At 40.9% G+C, this 13133-nt stretch overlaps 1 protein-coding gene across 50 annotated transcripts in view; it reads right to left on the bottom strand.

Moving 5' to 3' along the window:
- Positions 1-13133, bottom strand: part of LOC123766472 (trichohyalin) — a 129571-nt gene that overhangs the window by 34011 nt on the left and 82427 nt on the right. For 42 of the 50 annotated variants that reach the window (XM_069308244.1, XM_069308247.1, XM_069308246.1 and 39 more), the window contains 5 exons: positions 12510-12562; positions 4456-6361; positions 2948-2992; positions 2415-2498; positions 1797-1847 (listed from right to left, as the gene is read on the bottom strand). In XM_069308244.1, coding sequence (XP_069164345.1) covers positions 1797-1847; positions 2415-2498; positions 2948-2992; positions 4456-6361; positions 12510-12562 — 2139 coding nt within the window. Of the gene's footprint in view, positions 1-1796; positions 1848-2414; positions 2499-2947; positions 2993-4455; positions 6362-12508; positions 12563-13133 lie in introns of all 50 variants that reach the window. The other 8 variants (XM_045755627.2, XM_069308260.1, XM_069308252.1 and 5 more) reach the window with 4 other exon arrangements.

Genomic DNA, 13133 nt, shown 5'->3' with positions numbered 1-13133 from the left:
AAGTGGTCCTCAAAGTCTACCATGTAACCTTAGGAGACAGTATAACTTTGTAGGCCTTAAGGTGCTCTTACATCATCCTCAAGGACACTACTGTAACATCTTCAAGACTGTGAACCTCAGAAGAACAACCGAGTCATCCTCCAGGTTCTCTGTAGCACCTTGCTACATCAACAGAGATTATAACATATTTCAGTACAAGAGGCAATGTATCTGGCAGCGGTATCAGGCATGAATGCCAGTGTTACGGAAAAATAAACACATTTGGTCCCAATAGTCATAAGTGCCATAGTGCCTGAAGAAAGAAAAATATTTAGTCATTCTATAGAATTTATAGACGAGAAATACAACCGAGAACAGAATGGTCGACAACGCTAAAGGTTTATACGAGTAAAATATTAGCATTATTTCATCATTATAATTTATCTAAAACAGTCTGCTGCTTGGTATGATACACACTGCTAGCACAGCTTGGCATTATTTGCAAGGAAAGGTAAAATTGTGAATAATATAAATAATATAATATATCTAATAATTAAAGACATCCGTTTAAAGACGAGGACCAGGTCACGACATTAAGAGTGTCACCTGTGTGTGTTATTACAGTTCTCTACCATATAAGCATGTTCACTAAGGAGGTCCAGATGATATTACTTCACTGTTCAGAGGTCCAAGGAGTGTTGTTACAGCTGTGACTCCAAATATAGTCAAATTACTGCTCTCATTCAGTGTGAAAAAATTGACAGCGACTTTTCTAAGTAAATCATAAACCAAAGTATAATATAGTTGAGATCCTTGCAGGTCAAGTTTCCATATGGCTGGAACGGCTTTAAAAGATCCCGAAATGGCATTGCGTCTAGTACTGCCACGAGTAACAACTCTGATAGGAAAAGAACTACAGGTATCTCAGAAATGCTTAAAAACATTCTTTGACTGCTTTAGTCCCATCTTGCAAGACCTTCAACCTGTTTAAAAAATATCTAGTGAAAAAGATTCTCGGATGATGACCTGGATGACTGAGCCACACCTGGAGTGACTGAAAGAATTAGGTTTATGTGAGGTAACATGCATCAAGAGGACTGGAAGAGTGGAGTTGGGAAGAAGCTGGCATGCATTAACATCATATTGTTGACATCACAAACAACTGGGTCACACCAAATGGTTCTGGAAAAGAAGAGGCCAAGATTTAACATGATAGAGGTACAGTATTGCAGGTGGTGATATTTTAGCATCAGTTGGGTATGATTGCAAGGGCGTGGGCTCTGAAACACAAGATATAACAGAAAGCTGCCATGGATAAAAAACTGGAATGGACCAACTGAAACTGGGAAGATCATTCAGGACGCATCTGTAACAGGTGGTGTGGTGGTGATCCTACTGGCCTGAAGAGATCTACATGGGATTTGTATAATTGATCTTCAACCCAAGGATCAGATTTAGGCTACAAGCCAAGAGTGGAGTCACTGGGTGGAGGGGAAGAGTCACTGGGTGGAGGGGAAGAGTCACTGGGTGGAGGGGAAGAGTCACTGGGTGGAGGGGAAGAGTCACTGGGTGGAAGGGAAGAGTCACTGGGTGGAGGGGAAGAGTCACTGGGTGGAAGGGAAGAGTCACTGGGTGGAAGGGAAGAGTCACTGGGTGGAAGGGAAGAGTCACTGGGTGGAAGGGAAGAGTCACTGGGTGGAAGGGAAGAGTCACTGGGTGGAAGGGAAGAGTCACTGGGTGGAAGGGAAGAGTCACTGGGTGGAAGGGAAGAGTCACTGGGTGAAGGGGGAAGTGAAGTCACTGTATGTAGGACTTACCCAGTGCTCGTCCGGCGTTCCCCACTGCTCGTCAACCATCGGGGATGAAGACTAAAGAGGAAACATCAAGAACATCAACGTCTTGCCACACTCTTATGAATACATCATTGCTCTCAAACTATCAAAAACCAACTAAGACTAAGTGAAGTCTTGACTCAAACATAAACAGTAATCTTAATGTTGAACACGGAGCAGCAGGTGTGGTCTTCTTATCTATTAGAAGCACCAAGGACTAGTTTTGACTCACTAAGGATTGTCAATGACAAAGAATGTCCGCAAAAACTTAATCTGACAATCCATACTTCAAAGTGATAGTGCATATACAACTATAAAATACGGACTATTGGACATCGATAGCAGTCCACATTTGGTACTGATGACCACTTGCCTCTATGTTGAGGCTAATATCATATTTAAAGGATAATGTCATCTGGTACCATGTCACTCTCGGCTCGGCTCATTACAACTTATTTACACACACACACACACTGAGTAAATAGTGCAGTTTGAGTGTGGGTGGGGGTGGGGGGGTGAGGGGAAGGTTAAATAGTTGATACTAGAATGTGTGTGTGCGCGAGAGTGGTTGGGGATGATGGGGGATTACAGAAGAGTACTGACCCTAGAGGCATCATCCACCTGTAGAAGAGCCACAGCTTGGACGCTGGCAGGGTTCTGGGGCTCCGAGCTAATGTTACTCTGATCCTGTGAGGTGATAAGTAGTGTCAGAGCCCCATGGGATTCAGGTGAATTGTGGGTGTTTGACACCGGTTAAAGTTACAGCTGACACCCGAAGTGTATTGTGGGTATCTGATATCCAAGTTCTAGCATTAACCGATATAAGTGTCAACAGCCGGAGCCTGGAGGAGGCGGAACACAGGATTGTGAGGCGTTAGAGCAACAAGTAAACACTGACGACAGTCAAAGAGAAGATGTGAAGCTTAACACCCAAAACCACCAAATCCATAAATATGAATTATAAATAAATTGACAAAACTGAAGTATAGACATACTGTATATTAATACATACATTATACATATACACAGCCATCAATACATATGCATTAATATCCAAACATTAATAAAAAATACATAGAGTGATGTGTAATCATGGCCAAGTCAGTCTTATGAGCGTCCAGTAGGCCCATACCCACCTTGCTCAGGTCATCTCGGTTGGGTGTCGCTGGCTTGTTGCTGTACTGGAGGAGAACAGACACAAATTTAATACTTACAACAACATTTACATGTATTCTATCACATTTTGAAATACTGTACTAGTGACAGCATATTCATAATATGGTAATATAAAGCTATGGATGTTCTGTTAGACATCACTCGAGTGGGTGCTTGCACATTGGCATGGTGTGGAGTGTCCCCTGGTGGGATGGGGGAAAGATTATGGGTACTGGATTCACCGGTGCCAGAGCATTGCCTCACTGCACCAGCGTTTGGGTATGGTAACACTAAGTGCTGGCAATGTTACACTGGTGCCAGGTCTTGGCAACACTGGATAAGACTCCATTGGGTTAGGTACATTGGCTGCCAGATCATTAAAGCCATACAATATAAAAAAATTATTATTATTAATATATATAATATAATATAATATAATATAATATAATATATATATATTAGGTAGAAATAATATATTTCTACCCTCCAAGTGTATTTTAATCTTAAATATGCTTAATTAAGGAATAAACTCTTATACACGATGAAAAATACAGCTCTTGGTGTATAAATTACCAGAGTCCACGAATAAATGAATTGGGCTCTTCTTCAACACATTAAGTTTTGTACCCACAAGTTGGAGATGTTTTTAGGCATTAGACAAAAAAAAAAATGCATTAATTTTGAACTAGTTAATGCGATTTTTCTCATAATTTTTGCTAGGAGGGAGAAGAGATAAGCATCTGGAGATCAGTTCAGCCTGTCAGTGTTTAAGTCAGTGATTGCTTGCAACTGCATAATCAGGCAATGAGTCACAATAACGTGGCTGAAGTATGTTGACCAGATTACACACTAGAAAGTGCAGGGACGACAACGTTTCAATCCGTCCTAGACCATTCTCAAATCGATTACAATCGACTTGAGAATGGTCCAGGACGGACCAAAACATCGTCGTCCCTTCACTTTCTAGTGTGTGGTCTAGTCAACTGCATAAAGTTGCAACACATGCAGTAGTGAGACCATGTGTTACTGGTTACTGCATGATGTTGCAACACATGCAGTAGTGAGATCATGTGTTCCTGGTTACTGCACAACATTGCACCACTTGCAGCTTACACTAGTAACTTAGTGATTAGCACTTACTATTAACTAGTTAAGACTCCTCAGTCTGTTATTCTTAGCAGATTACTGTATTATTATTATTATTGCTGTTATTACCATTTTAATATTAATGTTTAACTGTTTTAGAGTCTCTCTTTAAATGTGGTAAACAAAAAAATAAGGCATAAGAAGCAGATATCAAATATGGGGGACAATCGTGAACTTAAGATATCACAAGACGTTAGTGTTTGATTCCTTCCTACTGAGCAAGCCATTCAGCCTGTTACTGTTTTTGTCATGTGGCGTTATACGTTATAAAGCGTGTGGCGACTGGTCATGTTGGCGGTACACCGTCACGAAGCTTAAGTGGACACAATCAAGTGATACATACTCGCTCCTTAAGTCTGTCATCTAATTTTTTATTATCTTGCAAGTTGAACTTGTCTCTGGCATTGGAGCTTGACGGCTGTGTTTTGGCCTTGTTTGCTCTATCCAGTTCTTCTTTTCGTTTAGCGGCATCATCTCTCTCTTTCATGTCTGTTGGGTGTAGCTTTGTCCTAGCATTAGCAAGTAGTTCCTTTAATGGGTCAGTTTTCTCAATTTTCTGTCCAAGCTCTTTCTTGGGCCCTCGTGGTTCGATGAGCTCTCTTTCGTTCGGGGCAATTCGTACGTGTTTCACTTGTTTTTCCTTATTTTCTACATCTTGTTTGGGTTGTGCATCAGTCTTTCCTGCTCCAGGTTTCACTACCTCCTCATTCTCCTGCTTAGGTTTCAGAGTCAGGCTTTGCTTTCTAAGTTTTGGATCAGTTTCATCTTTTATCTTTGATTCCCACTTGTTCCTAAGGTCATTCAGCTTTAGCTTCTCAGACGAAGCATCAGAATCTTTATCATCACTTGGCGGCACCTTGGCTGGCGCATCCGATGGCTTCCTCGACCTCAGTTGAACGCCAAAAACACTGGCTCGATCTTGCGGGGTATCGCTGTCTTCTGTGCTTGTTTTCCTGGGTACTTGTTTGTCCTTAACTTGTGTGTCTTGCTGCTTCTCTCCTTTGTCTCTCTCTCGCTGCTTCTTCTGTAATTCCTCCTTTTCCTTATCTCTACTTTGCAATTCTTCTTTCGCCTTCAATTCCTGTCTCTTTTTTAACTCTTCTTGCTCTTTCTCTTGTTGTTTCTTTCGTAATTCTTCTCTCTCATTCTCTTGTCGTTTCCTTCGTAATTCTTCTCGCTCTTTCTCTTGTTGTTTCTTTAGTAATTCTTCTCGCTCTTTTTCTTGTTGTTTCCTTCGTAATTCTTCTCGCTCTTTTTCTTTCTGTCTTTTTCGTAATTCCTCTCGCTCTTTCTCTTGTTGTTTCCTTAGTAATTCTTCCTTCTCTTTCTCTTGCTGTTTCCTTCGTAATTCCTCTCGCTCTTTCTCTTGCTGTTTCCTTCGTAATTCTTCCTTCTCTTTCTCTTGCTGTTTCCTCCGTAATTCTTCCTTCTCTTTCTCTTGCTGTTTCCTTTGCAATTCTTTCTCTTGCTGTTTCTTTAGCAATTCTTCTCTCTCTTTTATATTCTGTCTCCTACGCATTTCCTCCTTTTCTTTTTCTTCCTTCCTTTTCCGTAACTCCTCTCTCTCTTTCTCTTGTTGTTTCTTCCTTAGTTCTTCTCTCTCTTTCTCTTGTTGCCGCCTTTTTAATTCCTCTTTTTCTCTTTCTTGTTGCTTTCTCAGTTCCTCTTTCTCTCTCTCATCTTTTATCCTTTGTAACGATTCCTTCTCTTTCATTTCCCGTCTCTTTCGTAACTCGTCTTCCTTTTCTTTTTCTTGTTTCCTTCGTATCTCCTCCTGTTCTCTTTCCCGTTCCTGCCTTCTCAGCTCATCTCTCTTGTTCCTCAGCTCTTCTCTCTTTTCTTTTTCTAGTCGATTTTGCATTTCTACTTTCTTGAGTCTCTCCAGCATATCCTCGTTCATATTCTGCACAAATGGGGACTCCTCCACAATTGCCTTCTTGCGGGGCGGCTCTTGCAGTCTCTTTCTCTCCGATTGTTCTCTTCCTTCACATTTGTTTTTGCTGCTTGAGTCATTCTCCTCCTCCGCTTGTGGGATATCCAGCTTAATGATCCTCTCTCGCCCAAGTCTCCTGCCTGCTCTGTTCCTCGAGTCCTCCTCGAGGGGTTCCACAGGTCTAGGGGTTCGGACGCGCGCTTCAAAGGGTTCGCTGTTCCGGACGCCATCTTCCTGGGATCGTTTTCTCAGGGTTGGTTGCGATGGTTGGTTAGCCCGTTGGGAGTGGGCCACAGGTGGAGTGGGAGGGCACTGTGGGTGGAGTGGTTACACCTCATGAACATATGCACACACGGGAAACAAAATAGAACAGCCGTAGTATAAAAAAGTCACTGTCGGGTTTTGAGCGCTCTGAACATACTTTCTTCACTGTCAAGCTATAAGCACCTTGAACTCAACACATATTAAAAGAGCCCATCATCAAAACAATGGCCATATGCTCTTTAATCCAGCTGTAAAACCCTCTGTTAATGAACAAACTTTATTCACATGGCTCACAACTGGCGATCTAAATTTTCTCAAACAGTGCTATTCATAATTTAATAATTTAATAATTATGACCATTTGAATTACACTTCTATAAATGATTCAATCATGTACTACAAATACAAATAACTGGCAAAGAACCTAAACACCTAACCTTACACCTACGCCTTACACCAAATTCTAATACATACTGTACTGTATATATCTATGAGAAAATATAAATTTTTAATACAGGTACACAGTCCATTAAAGTTTATGAATGCGTCTTTGTGATCATTCACAGCTTGAACGAACATAGCCTGAGGATGGGTTGAATGTGTGAGGACAGTTGTTGTCAGAGTGCTCAGCAAAACAAAATTTATATATACTGTATATATAAAAAAAAGAATAAAAGTGATATCAAACACCTGTTGCACCAAAACACTGTCGCAGGTGACAACAGCTCCAGGTGAATGGGTTGGGATTTATAGTTCCTTGGGTGCTGATATATTCTAGATACTTTTCTAAAATGTGTATGTTTGGGTGTGAATGTACATAATACTGTAAACAAACTCTATAAACTAAAAATACTAATCTCCACAAGCACCTTCGTGCTGATCGAACCACAAACCTGCTCACATTTTGGTAAACAGTAACCAGCTATTCAAAGAACTTCCAGTATATGTAATAGACATGATGACCAAACCATACATCAGAAAGTGAGGAAACAACAACATTTCTTATATGTAGTATAGATGAATCTTGCCAAAGCTTTTGATAAGGTACCACATGAAAGGCTGGCAAGGAAAGTACAAACTCACAAAATAAGTGGTAGAATACTAGAATGGATAAAACAAAGATTAAAGCAGAGAAAGCAAAGTGATGTCCTAAATGGAAATGTAGAAATGTATCTGAATGGAGAAATGTAGAGTGGGTGGGGGGGTTCCACACAGTTCCATTTTGGGGCCAACTCTTTTTGTCGTACACAAATGACAGATGAGAATATTACAAACCACATTATCAAATTTGCAGATGATACTAAGATTTATTGTCAAGTAGGAAGTGAGGATAACACTGAGACCTTACAAGGAGATCTATATGAATTCCAAATGTGGTCAGATGACTGGTAATTGCATTTTAATATAGAACAAGACCTTGCATGCGAGCCATAACTGTGTGCATCACAACTACCAAATCAACATCATTACCTTACACCAAATTGATGAAGAAAAGGACCTTGAAGTCAGAAGCCACTAATCATTGAAAGTTGCACAAGTGGAAACTGCAGTAAAAAAAAAAAATTATGAATAGTCAAATGAAGCTTTGACTTAAAGGAAAAAAAGGTAGTGATACAACTGTATAAATCTCTGGTGCACCCCCCCACTTGGATTATTGTATCCAAGCATGGAGACGTCATCTTCAGAAGAACATAACTACTTTGGAGAAAGTTTAACACTGGGTGACAAATCATTCCTAGACTAAGTCGACTCTCGTACCAGGAATGGTTGAAGGCCACAAGGCTAACAGCACTGCAAATCAAAATGGTTTCCGGAACTGAAAGACATGAGCAAGAAGAAGAGGTTAGAGGAATTAAATATGCCGCAACTAGAAGATAGAAGAAAAAAAAAAGAGGCAATAAGATCACTATGTACAAAATAGTAATGGAAAGTGACAAACTTGATAAGGAAGTATTCCTGAACTTCAAGAACAAAAGGTCAAAGATTTAAGCTAACTAAACAAAGTTGCCCAAGAAATAAAAGAAAATTAACTTTCGCAAACAGTGAACAGTAGACAGTTGGAACAAGTTGAGTGAGAAAGTAGTGGAGGCCAAAACCAACACTAGTTTCAAAGCTTTATATGACAGTGCGGGGAAGACAGGACACCATGAGCGTAGCTATCATTTTATAACTACACTTCGGTAATTGCACACACACACACACACACACACACACACACACACACACACACACACACACACACACACACACACACACACACACACACACACACACAGAGACAACCAACAACACAGCCACTTTTTTTTTTTTTTTACAATTCCATAAAGGCATCAAGTTTCCAGCTAGTAATATAAATAGCTAAGTGTGTGTTAACTTCAAGAATTCCAACATTGTGGGAGTAATCAAGATACAAGTTTTCTTAAGTTGACTGATGTTAAGAAAACAAAGTTTAAAAGTTTTTGGTTTAGAAATTGTTGTTAATGTTTTACTTTAAATTGACCTTTAGTCTTTAGGATACTCCCACGAGGGGGGAGGGGAGAGGTATGTATGAAGCAGGGAGGGGAAGGGGAGTTAGTGCCTGGCCTTGACCCAGCTGCAGGGTTGGCAGAGTGCCTGGCCTTGACCCAGCTGCAGAGTTGGCACAGTGCCTGGCCTTGACCCTGCTGCAGGGTTGGCAGAGTGCCTGGCCTTGACCCAGCTGCAGGGTTGGCACAGTGCCTGGCCTTGACCCTGCTGCAGGGTTGGCAGAGTGCCTGGCCTTGACCCAGCTGCAGGGTTGGCAGAGTGCCTGGCCTTGACCCAGCTGCAGGGTTGGCAGAGTGCCTGGCCTTGACCCTGCTGCAGGGTTGGCAGAGTGCCTGGCCTTGACCCTGCTGCTGGGTTGGCACAGTGCCTGGCCTTGACCCAGCTGCAGGGTTGGCAGAGTGCCTGGCCTTGACCCTGCTGCAGGGTTGGCACAGTGCCTGGCCTTGACCCTGCTGCAGGGTTGGCACAGTGCCTGGCCTTGACCCAGCTGCAGGGTTGGCACAGTGCCTAGCCTTGACCCAGCTGCAGGGTTGGCAGAGTGCCTGGCCTTGACCCTGCTGCAGGGTTGGCAGAGTGCCTGGTCTTGACCCTGCTGCAGGGTTGGCAGAGTGCCTGGCCTTGACCCTGCTGCTGGGTTGGCAGAGTGCCTGGCCTTGACCCTGCTGCAGGGTTGGCAGAGTGCCTGGCCTTGACCCAGCTGCAGGGTTGGCAGAGTGCCTGGCCTTGACCCTGCTGCAGGGTTGGCAGAGTGCCTGGCCTTGACCCTGCTGCTGGGTTGGCACAGTGCCTGGCCTTGACCCTGCTGCAGGGTTGGCAGAGTGCCTGGCCTTGACCCTGCTGCAGGGTTGGAGTTTCTTGCGAATTTTTTCTTTATTTTGTTAAAATTTGAAGAAATGTTTAATTTACATCCTTGACTGAGGTAAATGTCACAACCAGTAAGGGATGAAGGTCACAGCTGCTAGAATATAACACAGAGTAGCTATCCAGTACCTACTTATTTTGTACCATCTTCAGCTTCATGTTAAACAACTTAACTCTTCTATAAACATCAAGCTATTTACACAATGTTTGAAACACATTTTTCTTGTATTCAGGATATTGTGTACATATGAGTACACTAAGTTTACTAATAAAATACAAGTACAGACTGTATTTGAAGTGTCAATAATAAGGCTGGAGGATATTAACCACGAGAGTATCTCGACATTAACAATCAAGTCACATCAAGTCTGCCCGAAACGCTTTGCGTAATAGTGGCTTTAGGCATTGTATGTACTAGCTCTATCTATTAAGCCAACAAACTTTGTAAAATCTCTTTATGTATGTACCTTACCTAAATAAAAATTATTATTATTATTATTATTATACATGTGACGCATTTTAGCAACGTGTTCAAGACGTCACAGAAAAGACAATGGCGTACAATGCCTTGGTCTTTACCCAATCGTCTCTGAAACTTTCCAGTCTTGATACACAAATGGCTTTCTGACCTTCACCCCTTTGTGGGTAATGACTCATGGGCTGTCTAAAAGTAATAACTACTCTAAAACTGAACATTACTTTCAAAGAACACTGAAAACACAGCAACAAGGAACGTCCACAGTAATACGAGTGAAAGTAACGTGAATTCTTAAGAATGTGTTGAGCTGAAACACATTAAACTGGGCATGAGATAAGTTTTGCTATGTCTTCAGCCCACAGTGAAGCATATAACAGCCCACAGTGAAGTATATAACAGCCCATTGTGAAGTATATAACAGCTCACTGTGAAGTATATAACAGCTCACTGTAAAGTATATAACAGCTCACTGTGAAGTATATAACAGCTCACAGTGAAGCATATAACAGCCCACAGTGAGGCATATAACAGCCCACAGTGAAGCATATAACAGCCCACAGTGAAGCATATAACAGCTCACTGTGAAGTATATAACAGCTCACTGTGAAGTATATAACAGCCCACAGTGAAGCATATAACAGCCCACAGTGAAGCATATAACAGCCCACAGTGAAGTATATAACAGCCCACAGTGAAGTATATAACAGCTCACAGTGAAGTATATAACAGCTCACTGTGAAGTATATAACAGCTCACTGTGAAGTATATAACAGCTCACTGTGAAGTATATAACAGCTCACTGTGAAGTATATAACAGCTCACTGTGATGTATATAACAGCTCACTGTGAAGTATAAAACAGCTCACTGTGAAGTATATAACAGCCCACAGTGAAGCATATAACAGCTCACTGTGAAGTATATAACAGCTCACTGTGAAGTATATAACAGCTCACTGTGAAGTATATAACAGCCCACAGTGAAGCATATAACAGCTCACTGTGAAGTATATAACAGCTCACAGTGAAGTATATAACAGCTCACAGTGAAGTATATAACAGCTCACAGTGAAGTATATAACAGCTCACAGTGAAGTATATAACAGCTCACTGTGAAGTATATAACAGCTCACTGTGAAGTATATAACAGCTCACTGTGAAGTATAAAACAGCTCACTGTGAAGTATATAACAGCCCACAGTGAAGCATATAACAGCTCACTGTGAAGTATATAACAGCTCACTGTGAAGTATATAACAGCTCACTGTGAAGTATATAACAGCCCACAGTGAAGCATATAACAGCTCACTGTGAAGTATATAACAGCTCACAGTGAAGTATATAACAGCTCACAGTGAAGTATATAACAGCTCACAGTGAAGTATATAACAGCTCACAGTGAAGTATATAACAGCCCACAGTGAAGCATATAACAGCCCACAGTGAAGCATATAACAGCCCACAGTGAAGTATATAACAGCCCACAGTGAAGTATATAACAGCTCACAGTGAAGTATATAACAGCTCACTGTGAAGTATATAACAGCTCACTGTGAAGTATATAACAGCCCACAGTGAAGCATATAACAGCTCACAGTGAAGTATATAACAGCTCACAGTGAAGTATATAACAGCTCACAGTGAAGTATATAACAGCTCACAGTGAAGTATATAACAGCTCACTGTGAAGTATATAACAGCTCACTGTGAAGTATATAACAGCTCACTGTGAAGTATATAACAGCTCACAGTGAAGTATATAACAGCTCACAGTGAAGTATATAACAGCTCACAGTGAAGTATATAACAGCCCACAGTGAAGTATATAACAGCTCACAGTGAAGTATATAACAGCCCACAGTGAAGCATATAACAGCTCACAGTGAAGTATATAACAGCTCACAGTGAAGTATATAACAGCTCACAGTGAAGTATATAACAGCTCACAGTGAAGTATATAACAGCTCACTGTGAAGTATATAAATACTGTACTGTATTAAAATAAAACATTCTTTACCATATTTGAATGATATTTACATAATTTATATGATTAATGAACATTATATATTGATTATTTTGAGATAAAATTGTAAAAACTCAAAACAAAATATTGCAAATAAAGGTCATTTACAATAAATTCTTAAGGTCTTCAGGGTGTTAATAAATGTAAGATTGTTTCAGCCATATCAAAGAAACATTATTCATTTTCCTGTCTTTGAATGGTGGCAAGTTTGACACAAATAACATGGAATATATGCAATGCTCACCATCGTGCTTTACAACTCTTCTTAAATGATCAGAAAATACAAAAATGTCTTTCAAGAACAGCAGTGCTTACCTGTTGTTGTTGTTGTCTTTGTTCCGGTGTCATGGGGGGAGCTGGTGTCCACGTCTGCAATATCATATAGTATCATAAGCAACATACAACATCATGCAATATCATACAATAGGCTTTTTCAACTGACTAGCTATACTATTTGCATTGCAGACTAATAAGAAAAAGATGTTCCCCTAAATGTATGACAAGAAAATTCACTAATAACACACAAACTCGGAGGAAAAAGTTGACAGAAGTCTAGTGTTTTGAACACTGGCGCTCTACCTACCTCTTCAAGGGGAGTGGAGTGAAGAATGACTTGCTTGGCATTCAGTAAACCAACATGATATATATAATGCATGCGTTCTTAGGCTGACCTTTATATTAGGTTCCTAGTCCCCACTGTGTCACTGGCACCCACTGGATTGACACCGTCACTTAGAGCTAAACGCTTATGTGCTACTTAAAACTAAACCAGTGAGGGACATCTTCGTGAAGAGGGACTGTATCATGAGAAGGGGTCTCTAGATAAGGGTTCTACAGACTTAATTCTCACGATACAGTTCGATACTATGAAATACCGTCACGACTCTAGTCTGACACTGTCATGTTATATAAATCAAGGCAACCGGTCAGCTAATTCAGC

Source organism: Procambarus clarkii, chromosome 62 (genome assembly GCF_040958095.1).
Source record: "Procambarus clarkii isolate CNS0578487 chromosome 62, FALCON_Pclarkii_2.0, whole genome shotgun sequence".
NCBI lineage: Eukaryota > Metazoa > Arthropoda > Malacostraca > Decapoda > Cambaridae > Procambarus > Procambarus clarkii.
This window is presented reverse-complemented; position numbering and strand designations above follow the sequence as displayed.